The 18,402-nt window shown below is 38.8% G+C and overlaps 1 protein-coding gene across 1 annotated transcript in view; it reads left to right on the top strand.

Moving 5' to 3' along the window:
- Positions 1–18,402, top strand: part of SKAP1 (src kinase associated phosphoprotein 1) — a 280,423-nt gene that overhangs the window by 50,708 nt on the left and 211,313 nt on the right. Inside the window, exon 3 of the mRNA XM_004764740.3 lies at positions 11,098–11,123. Coding sequence (XP_004764797.1) covers positions 11,098–11,123 — 26 coding nt within the window. The remainder of the gene's footprint in view (positions 1–11,097; positions 11,124–18,402) is intronic.

Raw genomic sequence — 18,402 nt, 5'->3', positions numbered from 1 at the left:
TTTTTTTTTTTAAAGGTACAAAGATACTACTTTTGTTTTCAAATGAATTTGAATAGTGGAGAGGGAGGATGGAGGATTTGACTGGTAAATATGAATTGAGGCTGTTAGTTGGATGGTGAGGTGGGTCCCCCAGTATGATTGGGGATAACTGACGGGAAAATTTTACTGGCAAAGCTTAGGACCAGCAAGTAACTGACAATATTTCAACCCAACTGGATTGTAGGGTGAGGGATAGGGATATGGTCAGCAGCAAATGGCTTTGGTCCTTCCCTTGGCCTGATGTTTGCCTGCAACCTTTTTGCTTCCTGTTGGCCTGGCAACATGGGGAGACATTTCCTGATGCTGGAGAATCCCTTGAAGAACAACAGAACCAAAGTCCTGGCCCCACGATGGGTCAGGAAGTCCTGGGATTGAATAGTTGATTATAGTTGAACTGCTGGTGACCCCCGACCTGTTTTGATACAGCCGTAGAACTGATCACATAGTCATTGGCCTTTAAATCAAAGTAGTTTAATTTTTTATGATTCAGATAATTAGGTACCTCTTGTAGGGGCTTAATATGACTGCTGTAGATACTATTCAAAGAAATAAATGACCAAGAATGATATTTTAGTATAGAATCTTATACAATTAGGAAAAATCTTGAGGGCAAAACTGACACAATTTAAAAGTGATTTCTGAATTTCTATGTACATCTCAGTTCCTAACTGGAAAAATGCGTATACATAAGGATATGAAGTTTTAAAAAAATATCTGTAATTCATTGTAGCTCTTGGAGGGGTTAGCAGCAGAAGCCTGCCTTCTTGATTCTATTTTTATATATTTATTCAGTTTTAGAGCAGAATGAATGAGTGAAATAATATTATGTCTTTAATTAGGAGTCTGTTGTTATTTTTCAATTAATCTGTGTCAGTAGCTCTAGCATTTGTATTAAATCATTTTCTTCATGAAAGCTTTTAATGAAGAAACAAATTGATTGTATTTATATATTGGATTCTTGCCACTACAATGTGTATTCGGTCGTGTCTTTTGAAGTATAGTTTTGCTAGTCATATTGTGGTTATTCTTTGAAACTAGTTTTTTGCGGGGGGCGATTCTTCATTTGGATGGAGGTTTTAATTTAACAAGGGTTTCTTATTTTTTTCTTTCTTTTCCTTTTCTTCTCCTCTTTTAATTCTCATTCTGTTTTACCCTCTTGTCTTTGTGTGAGTAATTAAGAGGAAAATGAAAGTTTCTTTCCCCATTTTCTTTGGGATAAAATCCACACCTCATGGTGTTACCTGGAGAGCCTTGCCCGCTGTCTGCATCTCCAGCCTTGTCTCTGACCCCTCTCTGAAATGCACTCTGTGCTGCACTCATGCTGAACTCAGACAGCCCTTCTGTTTCTCAAGTCCATTCATTTTCTTAGCAAGCATTTATTGAGCACAGGCTCTGTGCCACTGCCCCTTGAGGGCCCAGTGATGTAGAGAGACAAGAGGATTGTGGTGCAGTGTTATAGGTGCTGCTGAAAGGTGTGCACAGAGGGGCCATGGGAGCACATTACACAGGGGACAGAGCTGAGCCTCAAAGGTTCACTGGGAGAAGAAGGGATACAATGGAGAAAGTGTGCTGGCAGAGAGAGCGGAGACATGTGAAAGCAGCAGTGTGAACGGAGCAGGAGAGTGAGGACCTGGAGGCAGGGGCTGGAGTAAGCCTCTGCAGGGCTTTAAGCAGGGCAGTGACAAGACTGGGTTTGCACTTTAGGTCATTAGAGTAACGATGGTGCTAATGACAGAAGAGCTGACATTAACTGAAGGCCTGCCAGGTGCTGGGCCTGGTGCTCAGTTCTTCATGTGCATTGGCTCAGTTAATCCTCCAAAAAAACACACGAGGCAGGTGTAGTTATTATTTATATTTTTAAGGTGAAACCAAGGGGGGGGGTAGGGGATGGGTAAACTGGGGGAAGGAGAGTGGGAGATAGAGGCTCCCATTTATGGAATGGATAAGTCATAGGAATAAAAGGTACAACACAAGGAATATAGTCAATGATATTGTAACAGCAGTGCATGGTGACAGGTGGTAGCTGCACTCCTGGTGAGCACAGTGTAATATGTAAACTTGTGGGATCACTATGTTGCACACCTGAAACTAACTTAACACGGCATGTCAACTATACTTTGATTTAAAAAAAAAAAAAAATGAGGAGACTGAGGCTGCCGCCAAAGTTTGCAGCCTAGAAGATGGAAGAGCTGGGACTCCAACCCAGATATGTCTGCAAAGCCATTGCTCACCACTGCTCTTCCTTCTCCATCAACCCTGAGGAGAATGGGTCAGAGAGGAGCAGGGTGGCAGGTGATCGTGTGAACATCAATCTGGGTCAGGCATTCTGAAGGCTTGAAAGAATTCAGTGCCTGTAGGGATGGAGAAGAGGTAGATTTAAAAGATATCAGGGGAGTAGAATGTCCAGGTCTTGGTGATTGATGGGTTGTATGTAGTCATAGAGAAAGAGATGAAGGGGCAGTCCCCATGTTTCAACTGGGTTCATGAAGATGTCAACCATTGAAAGAGGGAGCACGAGATAGGAGAGATTTGGGACTGGTGGGACAGAGGATAGTCCTGGAAGAGAAGAGCAGAATAATGCTGTCCCCTGTTTCTTACTGATTGTTGAAAGTCTCTAATATGTACAGATACAATAGTCAAGTCTTGGGCCGCTGGATTTTTTTCCCCCTCAGCCTGAGCACCAGGACATGTCCTCCAGTGCACTCTTACTCTTCTGTACTTTTATCTCCCAAGACTAGGAGAATCCTAACCTCAGATCAATTCAACTGTCCACATCTCTGCTCTTGTATTTGGGCAGCCACTCAGTGCTGAAGAAAAATGACATAGTCAGAGTGCCTCTACTGTAAGGCTTGGTCTCCCACCTCAGTTGAGCCCTTAATGATACCTGACAGTGACCTTACATGACCCTAGTAGCAGCCTTTCTAATGTTCCTCTTCCTCCCATCCCCTCCCCAATCCTTAGCAGATTTATATTACCCTTACATGACATTATCACCTGCTTCACAAGATAAAACTGGCTTTAAGGTTGGAACTCACTCAGAATCTTCCCTATCCCTTCCTCAAACATGTCACCTGCTCTGTCAAACATGTCACCTCTGTCACCTGCTCTGACCCACTGGCTGGCCACTCTGCATCCTGGACCTGGCCTCTCAGTGACCCTCCCCTCCCCTGCCAGGCATCTTCCTTTATCTGATCCCAGATCCTCCCTCAGCAGCCCTTATCTGCAGGCAGTCAGACAGCTTCTGGCATTAGCCAGATCTGAGTTCTTCTGGCCCTGGTTTTTTTACCTTGTGTGTGTTTTGTGCCAATTCTATCAGTTCGGCACAGTTTGACTGCTCCAGCCCAACTGGCCCACAGTTGGGGCTTTCCATGCTCTCAGTCCCTAACAGAGTATCTGCAAGTAGTAGAGATTTATTAATGTCTGAGAGAGGGAATGCAGTCTTCATAACTTGAGATATAGATGGTATGCTGGCATGTTAATGTTGAGAAATCCACTCTGCCTCGATGAGCTCTGAGAACTAATCCAGCCTAAATATTTTTTGTGTAACATTTGTTCTCAGGTGGATAATGTAACCATGTTCATAATAAGGGAAATACCAAAGGAATTTTCAAGTGACTATCATGTTTTTGAACCTGCCTGCTCAAGATAAACTGTGGTAGCTTCACAATGTGGACTTCTAAACGTCTATGGCGCAATCATGTAACCTCTCCATACTTCATTTTCTCATCTGGAAAGTGATGGGCTGGATTAAATGACCTTCAGTGACCTTCCAGCTGTAAAATTCAATGACTAGAGGGTCCACAGTCACAGTGTCATGCATATGTCAGTTATTCATGAATCAGATAACTAGGAGTCTTGGTGGTCCAAGAGTAGCTATTAACCTGAAACGAGCAAAAAATAAAACAAAAGGAGGTTCCAAGCATCAGCAGAGACAGAAGTGACAGGATAACAGCCAAAGATACTGCAGTTTAAAATATGGTAATCAGCTGGAGTTCTTTGTATATAAGTGCTGCCTTTTCTCTCCCATACACAATTGTAACCAAAAGATATCTCTGATTTTCCTCTTGTTGCTCTGTTCCCAGCCCACGTCCACGTGTGTTATCAAATCTCTTGTCTCTCTTTTTGAGCTCCAGTAAACAGCCTCTCGGGTTGTCTCCCTTCCACCCAGTCTGCGTATTTCTGTTTGTTTGATCACAGTGGACATCATTTCCTATCCTTATAACAAGCAACCAACCAACCAATCCTTCAGATGCTCTCCTTTATCTACAGAAAGAAAAAAAACAAATCTCAACTCTTAGGGTCTTCTATTTTGTCACAACGTACCTGGCTGGAATTTTTCTTTAATAGTTCATTGAGTTCTAATTGGTTGCCTATTACATGCAGAGAGTATGGGAATTATATAGACATTCAACCACAATTTGCAGTCTTGATGCTTGGACATAGGGGAAGGAATATTTGAATGCAAGTTTTCAGTATTGGGGTGAAAGACCATAATCATTGACCAATTGAGAAAAGCACCCAGATTTCTTGCTGTTGGTATCCAGGGTGGATGTTGGATTAAGCATAGCAGGGATTTTATGTAGTGAAAGTGTTGCAGAAAACTCCAGTGATAAGTAAGGTCTTATTTCTTTTATTTCTTTTTTATGGTCTGGGAACAGAGTTCTGAAAAAAATCAATACTGTCAACATTAGATAATGTTGCTTGTTTATTACTTAATAAAAGTTTAATTGTGACCATTTCATAAGTAGGAGAATATTGTGTTGTCTTCCAGGGTGGGTTTCTAAAACTTGTGGGTATAGACTCAAGACCACAGACATATTACACCCAAAGAAAGAACCTAGGAACTTCTTGTGGCAGGTCCTTCTATAATCTGAGTTATGTGCTTGTCTGTTATTTGTTATTTCCTATCTTAGATTGACATCTGTTGACGTATAAATAGCTCGTTTAGATTGTAAGCTGCTTGTAGGCAGATACTAGGTCCTGTCCTTTTGATGCATTAAAGGTACGGGACTAGAGGGGGCACCAGCTCCCCTCCAGAGGCCTTCCCATCCCTGCCTGTTGCTGAGGCTGACGCCCAGGACCCTGGGTCCCAGCCTCTAATGCCTCCACCAGGGACTTCCACCAGATGGTGCTCTTTTCCCATTTCTGTTCTTGGGTGTCATGGGTGGTATGACCCTTTGCCACTTGCCCATTTTTCTGAAATGGAGCATAGCTCCTAGAAAGATTTGAAATCAAGTGAATCTTCCAAAGTAAGAAAAGAAGTTATAGGAAGTATCTACAGGGTACAGATTATTAGCATTGTTCAGAAAAGCCATTTCCTTGGGGCATGTATCAGTCTCTACCATGTGGCTCACTGATCAAGGTCAATTGCAAGGGGTTTTCCTAGTGTTAGCAACTTGCTGTTGAAAGCCCTGCTCAATGAGGTTTCCATTTGAATTCCATTTTTAATATCAGCATAGCACTTCATTCTTTGCCATCCGTTTTGAGATAGTATTACCAAGAGATGGTCAAGAGCAAAATAGAAGTCATCTCTGGATAGCGAGTAGTGCAGACAGCCTATTCATGTAGGAAGCACCACTGTTTTGGTACAAAAACCAAAGTTCAAATTTATATCCTTGAGTCATCAAGAAGAGATTTGATTTTGTTTAGCAGGTGGTTTAACGAGGCAGAGAATGTATGATGTGTTTTAAATTTCCATAAGTCACAGGTAGAATAACATGTTTAATATTTTAGTTGCAAAAAAATTCATTTAGATCTTCTAGATTTATAACATTACAGATGTTGGCCTTTGTGGGTAGCTAGTTTTATAATGCCATTACAGTCTTATTCATCTAATCCAGAGGGTCTTATCATTTTGGAGGGGAAGAGTTATTGGCATTTTTTGGAATCTAATGAGGTTTATGGACTCTTCTTCAAGGAAAAGAAAACATGGGTTGCTTTCTACCCACAATTTTTAGGAGTTCATGAGTCTTCTAAAGCTCAACTGTGAACTCTAAGTTAAAGATGTCTGATCTAACTACTTTCTAATACTAAGCTGTCTGGCAATAATTGATTTGTTTTCTATATTGCAGTCAATAGAAAAGCAGGTACTGTGGGATTTAAGAGCTTGAGCTCTGGAACCAAGGAGACCTGGATACAAATCTGGGTTCTGCTGTTTAATAGCTATGTGGTTGTGGTCAAGTTGGTTGACCTTCCTGAGTTTCAATTTCCTAATCCGAAAAATGGGAATAATAATAGTCCTGATCTCATAGGGTTGTGATGAAGATTAAATAAAATAATACATATAAAGCATATAAAAGTGCTGAATATGCTATTTTTTATTATAATCAGGAAATGGAACTATTTTTCCTTCCTAGATATTTGCAATAATATGGGGGTAGTTACAGTTGTTTGTTTTACCTCCTTCACCAGGATCTAATTAGCTGGCTGAGTGGTGAAAGCTCTGAGTACTTTTTTTCTTTTTTTTTTTTAAGATTTTATTTATTTATTTGACAGAGATCACAAGTAGGCAGAGAGACAGGCAGAGAGAGAGAGGAAGGGAAGCAGGCTCCCTGCTGAGCAGAGAGCCCGATGCGGGGTTCAATCCCAGGACTCTGAGACCATGACCTGAGCCGAAGGCAGAGGCTTAACCCACTGAGCCACCCAGGTGCCCTGAGTACTTTAATCTCAATAACCATGTTCATTGGTTAGCTTCATGGTCAAGAGTTTGATACCCACCTCAAACCCCCTCCCCCATCTAATGGTTAAGAGTTGATAGCTTCATTTTTAGTAGGAATCTAATGTTTTGTGATTCTTGAGTGACAAACTAGAAGTTTGTTTGCCATTTGAAAGATACTGAAATATATCTGCAGACAGACTATGTGTACTTTAGTCACCGTTTCATCCAAGGAACCAGAACAAAGGACTTGTCACATAGAAGACATTCAACAAGTATTTGTCAACTGAGTGACTGAATTCTGTTAGGATAATAGAAAGTCTTCAGAGAAAAAATTATTTTTTATGAATTTTTAAAGTTAGATTATATTTTCAAGACTTTCCTTCTTAATTTGTTATTACAGTGCCCATTCTGGAACTAGTTGTTAGGATTAGAAACTTGTCTGCCTTATTACCAGCTGTGTAAACCATGGGCAAGTCATCTCACCTCTCAATACTTTGGTTTCCTTATTTATAAAATGGAAATAATAAGAGGGCTATAGTTTGGAGGAATGAGTTCATATAAAAGAAGTGTTTAGGACAGTGCCCACAATATAAATGAGAAATCTTAACATTGTTGTTATTTGTCATTACTGTTATTGCTTCTGTAGTAGCCTCAAGATCCCCTCACTATAGTGAATCCCATTTATTTGTTGTTACCTTTCCCTAAACTAAAGTTTGCTGAAAATCTCTCTAAATTTAGAAGCACAAATAGCAAACTTTGCCTCCCATGTAATGTAACACACACTAGACCCTATTTTGCAGAGCCAACAAAATGTTAGGAAATTTTGTTCTTCCATTTTCATTTTTGAAGGATCACAGAAGGATGGATTTATTTTGACTGAATGTGAAAACAATAATCATCAATATGGTTGCAGCAATTTCTGTCTTCTCGTTCTGTACTCATATTTTTCCGGCTCCAAATGTCATTTGCATGGACCTGATGATGTTGAGTATGGATATTACAGCGGAGTGATAGCTTCCTTTTCATATTGAAGCTGAAGCTTCAAAGGGAAGATTAAAGAAGTGTTTGTTATCTATCTGCACAGGCCTGATATGAAATTCTCAGAGGCCTTTAGGATAAACACAACTCTGTGTGTGTGTGTGCGTGCGCGCGTGCGTGTGAGTGTCTGTATGCCTTTTCTTCTATGTAATTCTATTGTGGTGTTTGTATTTTGGTTTAAAATGTCTAGTTTCAGACTTGTTGGAGTCTCTAGCTAAGGGATAATTGTTTTCAGAGTGAAAGATAAGAATTAGAAGATGGGAGCAGGTTTTGACTAAATGCCTCCTAAGGAGTGTAGAATTCTCTAGTGTGGGGTCATCTTTCCAGAGAATGTGATGAAGCCCATCCATAGGATATGTTTAATGAAACAAGATCAGGACTTTTGATGTATTGTGCCCAGCGGAGACTAATCCACGGTGCCCTCCAGTGAGGGACAAGATTGCTCACCTTTTGGCCTTGCCTTTTAGAGGTATACTCTGTGTGTGTGTGTTTGCACACGTGCACATGCGTGTGCGCGGACACAAACTTTCTTTAGGATAGTTGCACAATTAAGATTTAGATGGTAGGGTGGCAGGATTGTTTTACACCTTCTGAAAGTGAAGGAAACTAACATTTCACTTCATGCCATTCCACATGAAGTTCTACATCTGATTTTTTACTGACAGAAATATTTAATTACAGTGTCATCAAGATTAAGGCAGATTCTGCTATTTAGCATCAAATCGGTAGACCTGCTACTTTATTTAATACTTTTAAGTTGAATTCTTTCTCTGTAATCAGCCTTCGTAGGCTACAGCTATGATTGGCAGAAGCGATACTCTCAGTGTGTGTGAACTTGTAAGATCTTCTTAACTAAGAAGAAAACCAGGAAACCAGCATCACTCTATACTAGGTAGAGAAGGGGACTGAAAATATGTGTGCACATTGGAGTGGGGATTGTGGGGAAAAGCAGAGATTGAGATTATCAATAACATGTTTCACCTATTTAACAATTGGCCAAAAGTTGGCCTTTTAACTGCCACAAGCATGGCTCAATTTTTTTTTTCTCAGTCAATAAAATAGAATAATATCAGTTAGTGAAGTTCCTGCTATTGCCATTGTATAAATTTTGGAAGGAGAAGTACACCCACACCCTCCTGCCCTACCCGCCCCCCCCCACTTGCACCAGGCTTACATTCTAATTTCTATTTATATTGAAATGGAGGTTGAGTAATGATTGGAATCAAAGGCTGGAGCAGTGCCTCCAGAGGAGATGGGGAACAGCAAGAACATGGAAAATGGCTCGCCCCTTTGATGATTTGCTTGATTAACTGTGTTTTAGAGAAAAGAGTTTGGTGGGGGGCGCTTGGGTGGTTCAGTCGTTAAGCGTCTGCCTTCGGCTTGGGTCATGATCACCGAGTCCTGGGATCGAGCCCCGCATCAATTCCCTGCTTGGTGGGAAGCCTGCTTATCCCTCTCCCACTCCCCCTGCTCATATTCCTTCTCTCACTGTCTCTCTCTCTCTGTCAGATAAATAAATAAAATCTTTAAAAAAAAAAAAAAAGAGTTTGGTGGAAAAACTCTTCACCGTGACCAGGTAGAGTGGGAAGCTGCACCGTTTGCTATGGGGAGATCGACCCGTCGTACTAATATATAAAACTTGTTTTAAGCTACCGCCACTCTCAAGCTACGTATGCCTTCCTGTTGACATGGACACCCCTCTTTCCAGCTGCTGCAGCTTTGCCTTTCCCACCCCTCCCTCTCCCCCTCTCCACTGCAGATGTCATAGCTGTCCTGAACTTTCCATGCCTTGTCATCCAAGTATCTTATATTTCCCTTCACCTGATTGACAGCCCAGAACTCTTCTGGGAAAAGAAAGGAATAAGAAAAGTCAACCAGGAGGCTTCTCCATCTTCTTCTTTATCTCTGATAATTCATCTTCTCTTCTTTATCTCTGATAATTTCCCACAAATGCATCTCTGGATTATGGCAACATACTCCTACTTATCTCCTACTTCTCTGTTTCCTGAACTTTAGTCTTATAAAGAAATAACCCAGATATCCACTGGAATGACATTTGTCTCTAAAGTAGCCTCAGCTTATTTCAGTCATGTGTGTGTTAAAAGATACACCTCATTATTGCCCATGTATTGCCTTTTTCTTAATCTTTTATTTTAGGTTATAGATTCTTTCAAGAATTTGACTTAAAAACAACAACAACAACAACAACAACTCTGAACTCTCTCCCAAGGAAAAAAAGTGTTCAAATGAACATATACATTCCTGAGAGGTCAAGATGAGGATAGAAAAGTATTCATTCTATTTAGTGGCATGGAATTATATCCGTAGCAAGAATTAACATGTGGTTACGATAAGCAAGACTGGAGTATGTTGAGGAGTGAGTGGGAGGTGGGAGTAGGAGAAAACAGAAACTACAGACAACAATTTTTGAAAATTTCACTGTGATGTGAAGGGAAGACGGCAGCAGATGGAGGGATATGAAGAGAGTGAGGGAGGCTTTGCTTTATTTTTATGTGAGCAGAAACACTGATGGCAAGGGCCAAGTTGAGAGGAAGAGGTTGAATATATACAAGAGAAAATCAATATAGAATAATGCAAGGTTCCTGTGAAGGCAGGAGGAAATGGAATCCAAAGTACAATAGACTTTTGTGGGTAGCCACCATATAGAACTTTGTTTCTATGGGGGAAATGCAATTTACATTCCAAAGAAGTGACTTACAAATGATCCTTTCTCCCACTGCCATTTCATTAGTTTGAAGACTTGAGGGGTTATTGGTTTTGCCAATAATATCCCAAAATAAAAGAGGAGGTGGGGGTGGACAATGATACAGTGGACTGCAAGGACCCCAGTCTTGGCACAGACACTAAAATGCTAGGTGACCTTGAGCCAGTTATGCATGCTTCACCTGTAAAATAAAGAATTTAGACCTAGAAGTATTTGAGGATATGTTTTGGGTGGGTGATGTTTTTGGTTGTTGTAACTGGGGGTGCCACTGGTATTAGGTGCTGAGGACCAACGATGCTGATTGTACAAGACTGGTTGTTACAACAAAGAGTTGTCACATTCCAAGCCTGTAGAGCTCCTGATGAGAAACTCTGGACCATGGCTAGGTAACCTCTTAGGACCCCCTTAGGACCCAGCAACATGGTCAAAACTGTCTCCGGAGTCACAATGAGTTAAAAGCCACTGAGAATCTTTCAACTCTCAAGAACAACCCTTTCATTTTTCTCAAAGTGGGTAGTGGTTTGGCTGGTTATTCACTGTTTAGCAAGCTTTTTGGAGTAGGTGCTGTCTCTACCATATGCCAACCAAGATTGAAATACAAGTTTGACTTATCTCCATTCTTTTCTTTGTATTTCAGGTATTATTGGGATAGTCAGCCCCAAGGTGAGTGCTTTTTAGCCATTTATGGTTTTACACTAAAAATGTGTGGATGGTATTGTTTACTTCTGCATCTTCTAAATAAGCTTCTACACAGAGTGGCATTAGGCATTTCTAAGGAAAGTTAGTGGAGTGTTTAATTAATCTTCACCCTGCTGGGCTCCCCTGCCCTGCTTTTTAGCAACAAGAGGCTCAAATGCATCTTCCTTCTGAGTGGATTGGTGTTAGATTATTTTACAGAGCCAAAGCTATAATATGCTTTTACTCCTTAAGCTTTGTCAGATGCCAACAGGATCTACTTACATTCAAATAAAATGGTGGCCGAGTCCATAATAAAAACCTTGGGAGGGATCCAACTCAGCTAATTCTTCATTTGCTCCAGAAATAAATTCCAGTATGTTACCTCCTTGGTCACTGTGCTCTTCCACACAGCTTGCCTGTCTGGCAGCCCAGAAATGTCAGAAATGGAGTAGTGTTGAAATTCCCACTAGAACAGTGTTATCACATTTTAATATGAGCCTCACTGAAGTCTCGGTGCTTCTAATTGCTTTCAAACCATTGTTTTCCTGCTTTTGCTTGATGAACCCAGCATCTGGCATGATTCTAAAAACTACAACAGACAGCTGTGTGCAAAATTAAAAAAAAAAAAAAGGATTAGAACGTATTCTTAAAAGGTTCAAAATTGGAATTCTTTTTTCCAAATTCAGTTTGAAAGGATATCTTTAAAGTATATGTATTCTTTCTTTTAATACTCTGGTTGAGAATGTCAGAAACATCATTCTGAATATTAACTCTTAACCTATTATAAATGGCTTTTTAAAAAATTTTCTCAGAGAATCAGGGAGAGTTTTAAATCAAGCTTACAAATAGCTTTATGAACTATTTTGCTCTAAAATTTTTTTAAATCGATTGTAAACTTTCCAGTTTTTCTATTCTCTTAATATTGTCAATGTATCCTTTCTCCGTGAGGATAATACCTAAGAGAAATTCAAATTGTAAGGAATAATACTAGTTTTATGAAAATTTAAATTTTCCCAGATCATATGTTAGTGTATTTCAAGTCTACTTAAGATTGTCTTTAAAATCAGACTTTAAGGGGTGCCTGGGTGGCTCAGTGGGTTAAAGCCTCTGCCTTTGGCTCAGGTCATGATCTCAGAGTCCTGGGATCCAGCCCCTGCATCAAGCTCTCTGCTCAGCGGGGAGCCTGCTTCCTCCTCTCTCTCTGCCTGCCTCTCTGACTACTTGTCTGTCAAATAAATAAATAAAATCTTTAAAAAAATCAAACTTTAAGAAATAAAAAAAAATCTTTCATGTTTAAATCTTTTTGACTCTTGTAAGTTGGTCATAGTATTTATAATGTTTTAAATAATGTGATGATATTACAGTGTATCTCGCTGTCCTAATGCACTTATGGCTAAAAACACAGACTGGGAACAGAGAATTCTATGTAACAATGTAGCAGTTTGCTTTGCAAAGTGTGAAATATGCTATCCAGGCAATGGTCCTGTATAGTTCAGGGTTTAACAGATGTTAACCAAAATCCACAGGGGGCGAAACATGAATGTGAACTGGCAGAAACGAATGGAACTGCGAGGGTAGAATTAATTACCTAAAGGAGAAATAAAGAATTCGTGTCAGAGCTATGGTATAGTAATGTTGAAAAGAGAAGAGAATTTTGGAGTAGAACACAAGAGACTATACGGGGCTACAAAGACAAAGGGCACATCTTACCAGGTTCTTGTAACAGTGGCATTGTAGTCATTCTCAGGTTGATGGCAACTTCCACGCAGCCTTTCTCTCTTAGAAAGAGGAAGAGGTAGAGCAGCCAAGGGGACAATTGAAGAGTTTACTTAGAACAAAAAACTGTATTTGCTTCTCAACAATGATTGGATATATGTGGCAAATTCTTTGCTCATTTAGAAGTAAATGTAGGGAAAGATCAAGTTGGAAAACTCATACTGTGTCTTGGCCCCAACCTTGCTCCTCCCCTTAAGATATTTTGCAGGGGGAAGGAGGTTATCTTTTACCTTGCTCTTTCGATTGGATCTTAGCTGATTGCTAAGTGCTTCAGAAACTGCCAGGGTGTGTGGGGGCACTAACAGGTCTCTGTAAGGTACTATAGGACAGTTTAGGAATATGAAAAGTATAGGAATATGTAAATAGGAGAACAGCTGGCAGAAGAAGTTAAAAAGCTCTAGACGATTAGGTAGTATTAGGAAGAGAGTGAGAAAGGACAGAAATGATGACCTCAGATTTCCTTTTCATTTTTATCTATAGCAGGATCATTGTACAGGAAGATGATGGGATGAATTTTATCAACTCCAGACATTTGCCTAAATACAGACTTGTGTTCTTCAGGATATTTGGACTAAACTAGAATCTGGTGTCTGGAAGGAAAATAGTTCTTCTTTTTTTTAAGATTTTATTTATTTATTTGAGAGAGGGAGGGAGAGAGAGAGAGAGTAAGCATGAACAGGGGGTTATGGAGCAGAAGAAAAGAGAGAAGCAGATGCCCCACTGAACAGGGGAGCCCGCTGCAGGGGCTCAATCTTAGGGCCCCAGAATCATGACCTGAGCCAAAGGCAGATACTTAACCAGCTGAGCCACCCTGGTGCCCCAGGGGTGGGATTTTATAAAAAATCCCTTCTTTATAAATCTCTTTAGTAGCCTATATTTAAACAACTGGTTATGGAAAAGTCTGTGATGAGTTGGTACAATGTGCTTTAAAGCTTACCCTCTAAAGAAAGATGCTGGGAGAATGGACTACCTAGACATAGAGAAGTTTGCAAATAAAATTTTTCTTATCCATCATTCCATTCAATCCCAGGTTTAATATGGTGGAGGAGTGACTATTGAATAGTGTCAGGGAGAGCCTTGTCTCTGTTCTAGAGAAGAAATTTGGTATGGTAGAAAGAGCATGGATAGGGGCACCTGAGTAGCTCAGTTGTTAAGCATCTGTCTTTGGCTCAGGTCATGATCCAGAGTCTGTGGGTGGAGCCCCGCATTGAGCCATGCATCAAGCCCCACATCAGGCTCCCTGCTTGATAGGAAGCCTGTTTCTCCCTCTCCCATTCCCCCTGCTTGTGTTCCTGTTCTCATTATCAGGTAAATAAATAAAATCTTGGAGGGGAAAAAAAAAAAGGAAAGAAAAAAAGAAAGAGCATGGACATTGAGGCTTGACAGACCTAGTTCAAATCCCACCTATACCATTTAGCTAAAGGTCATGTGACATTAGCAAATCACTTAATTGCTCTGAAACTCAATTGCCTCATCTATCTATAAATGGAGGATCTGCCAGACACTGTGCTAAGACCTTTATATACACTATCTTACTTAATTCTCAGAATATCCCTATGAAGTAGGTACTAATACACCCATTTGACAGACATGGACACAGAGGCACAGAGAGGTTGAGAATCATTCAAGATCATGCCCCTCAAAGATTCTAACTTGGTTAGGCTGACTCCATAGCATTCACTTTTTAAAAAGTAATAGCTTTTTTGAGAAATAATTCATATAACATTAAATTTACCCTTTTAAAGTATACAAGTCAGTGGTTGTTAGTATAGTCACTGAGTTGTGCACTCATCGCCACTCTCTAGTTTCAGAACATTTTTGTGACCCCAATAAGAAACTCCATACTCATTCATAGTTTCAAAGCCCATGCTCTCTGTCACTGTATTTTACTGTCTGTTGCAATGGCGTTATGAGGACTGGTGGTAACATGTGTAAGTCCTAGCACGGAATCTGGACAGTAAGAAAATGTAGATTGTATTTATGACAATGTTAATGGCAATTCTTTCCCTCACATTTCCACCCAAATTTTCTTATTGGTCCACTGTCACCTTCATGAATGATTTTCATTAATAAAGAATGAAACATGGGGAAAATAAAACATAATCCAAATAATTTATTACTTTAATGTGGAAGGAACATAAATGAAAGAGCTCTTTTAATGAGCTCAAATATGATTGGAGAAACTGGGACAGGCTTTTTATTTTTATTTTTTAATAAGACATAGATTCCTTTGACAATTCAAGTCCTGTTTGCTTTAAGAACTTTTTTTTCCTTAATGTTTCACTTAAAGTTACAAAGAAAATTCACTGGAATCTTTACCATGGAGCTTTTACCATTTCATTAATCAGATACCCAAAACATGATACTGATCAGATGTTAAACACACATTAGTTTTACCTTTCAGATACAGTGACAGTATAACTCTATGGTATTGAGCAAACTGATTTACTTCATTATGTTTAGTTTCCCTTTTTATAAAATGAGTTAATTATCAACAGAGTCTAATAAAATTTGAATTACAAGGTATAATGTTTATAATTAAAAATGTATTGCTAGAAAAACATCATCATGAATATTAGAAAAATTGCCCACCATGGGCCCAGAATCTAAAGCAAATTACATAATATTTAAATAAAAAATTAAAGAAAGACCTTACATATATATATATATATATATATATATATATATATATATATATAAATACATATAACAAAATCATATATTTTTATCCAAAGGTCAGTCAAATTACATTTGTGATAGTGGTAAATATAAACCAGTAAAATTTCTTGCCAGCTTTCTGAGTGTTTTCCTGAATGGTATAAAGAGTTTCTGAGAAAATTATCCAGTATGAAACATGAAACATGAAAAATTTCCACTGTGTGAATCTTAAAAATCTTATGAAATGGCAAGCCTATATCCCTTGTCAATGTAAACTGATGCCTAAAAATACAGCTTGGCAAAAGCAAATAATGCAAAGTGAGTAAAGAAAATATTATTATAAAGCCTTATTAACCGTAGATTAAAAGTGATTTAAAAGGCATATCAACTAATGTGTGGGCCTCATTTTCATCTTGAGTCAGATAAAATGTAACAAGTTGTAGCTATGAGAGAATTAGAAATGTGAACATTTATTTTATGTTAAGAATCTACTTCAAACTAAAAAGCTTTTTCACAGCAAAGGAAACCATCAACAAAAAGAAAAGGCAACCTACAGGATGCCTGGGTGGCTCAGTCGGTTAAGCGTCTGCCTTCATCTCAGGTCTTGATCCCAGGGTCCTGGGGTCAAGCCCTGACTGGAGCTCTCTGCTCCTCCAGGAGTCTGCTTCTCCCTCTCCCACTGTCCCTCTGCCTGGTTCCTGCACTCTTATGCTCTCTCCCTCTTTCTCTCAAATGAATAAATAAAATCTTTAAAAAAATAAAGATGATGAGGTATATTATACAACAGAATATTACATAGCCATCAGAAAGAATGAAATCTTGCCATTTATGACAACATGGATGGATCTAGAGGGTTTTATACTAAGTGAAGTTAGAGCGAGACAAATACCATGTGATTTTACTTCCATGTAGAATCTAAAAAACAAATGAACAAACAAAAGGCAGAGACAGACTCATAGATACAGGAAACAAACTGTTGGCTACCAGAGTGAGTGAAATAAGTGAAGGGAATTAAAAGGTACAAACTTCCAGTTATGAAATACATAATTGTTGGGCATGTCAGGTACAGCATAGGGAATACAGTCAATAATATCATAATAACTTTCTATGGTGACAGATGCTAACTAGACTTACCTTGGGGTCCATTTCATAATATATATAAATACTGAATCACAATGATAAACCCTGGCAATTAATAGAAGATTAAATGTCAATTATACTTCCATTAAAAAAAAATCTATTGTTAATTTTTAAGGTGTGACAATGGTGTTATGCTTATATATTTTTTTAAAAGATTCCTTATCTCGGGGGGCGCCTGGGTGGCTCAGTGGGTTAAGCCTCTGCCTTCAGCTCAGGTCATGATCCCAGGGGCCTGGGATCGAGTCCCGCATAGGGCTCTCTGCTCAGCAGGGAGCCTGCTTCTCCTCATCTCTCTCTCTGTCTGTCTCTCTGCCTATTTGTGATCTCTCTCTCTCTGTCAAATAAATAAATAAAATCTTTAAAAAATAAAAAAAATAAAAGATTCCTTATCTCGGAAAGACACACACTGTGATATTTAAAGATAAAATAAAAGATGTCTGACATCTGCTAGTCAAAATAATATTTTGAGTATCAAAATAATAGATATTCAAAATATTTTGGGAGAGAAAGAAAGAAATGGAATGGGGGTTTACATGAGACAAGATGGATCATAAATTGACTCTTGTTGAAGATGGATGATGTATACATGGGAGTTTATTACACTGTTTTGTCCACTTTTGTATATATTTAAAATTCTTCCTAATGCAAAGATAAAAGGAAAAGAAATCCAGGTTGAGATTAATAACAATATGTGACGTTATCTTTTTATTTCTACTGGGAGACCTAGTATGTTAATACATAAAATACCTTATGTATCATAGATACAAAATACATAGAATTGTTAGCTTTTACAAAAATTTCAAGTTTAATATTTTATAATGGCAAAAGCACGAGTTTGGACATCAGACCTGAATTCGAATCCCGGCTTCTCTACTTACAAGCTATGTGAGTGATGGCAAGTGACATAACCTCTTCATCTATAAAATATTGCTAATCATATCTACTTCACAGATATTGGGAGTTGTAAGGAATTATAGTGAAATGATGAACTCATGAGGAGGACTTGCCACCTGATAGTCACTTACTAAAGTGGAAGCAAGTATTATTTTTATATTTCAAAGTAAGGCTTTGAGAGTAAATCCATATACAGAATTAAGCTGTATATATCACATGTCCTCCCATAAAATTCATCCATTCCAGCTGAACCCTAGTATAAGGCTACATACATATTTGTGAGGCACTTATAGGATGTGTGTTCAGAATTTTTATTGGTAGACACTTCAGAGGTTAGATCCATGAGCCATGGATCTGTAATGTCTGAGACATGCTGAATCGAAGCATAGATGTCATTTAACTTCTCGTCTCTTACTATCGCATACTTGGAGCATGTAGTTATGACAGCTACAAGAAGCAAACCATTAAAGCAGCAAAGAAACACCATTTTTGCACTAAAAAAGGAGAAAAGGGTTTCCCTTTGAAGTTGAAGAGGAGTGTTTTTAAATTAATGGAGTGTACAGTGATTTTACCAAGTTTTATTTATGAAAATACTCTTTGCATTCATGCCAAAAGGTTTTAGCACAGTCATAAGTAGGATTTATACAAAGAAACACAGCCCAAATTTATGATGTGTTTGCAACTGTAAGAAAAAGTCTGAATTTACAATATTTGTAATTTATTGTTAAATATCTTTCTATCACTATTCCTGGAATGCTAATATTTTATAAACACAAGTGTTGGTTATGAACCTAGA

Source organism: Mustela putorius, unplaced genomic scaffold (genome assembly GCF_011764305.1).
Source record: "Mustela putorius furo isolate JIRA1106 unplaced genomic scaffold, ASM1176430v1.1 tig00003962_pilon_pilon_pilon, whole genome shotgun sequence".
Lineage (NCBI taxonomy): Eukaryota > Metazoa > Chordata > Mammalia > Carnivora > Mustelidae > Mustela > Mustela putorius.
This window is presented reverse-complemented; position numbering and strand designations above follow the sequence as displayed.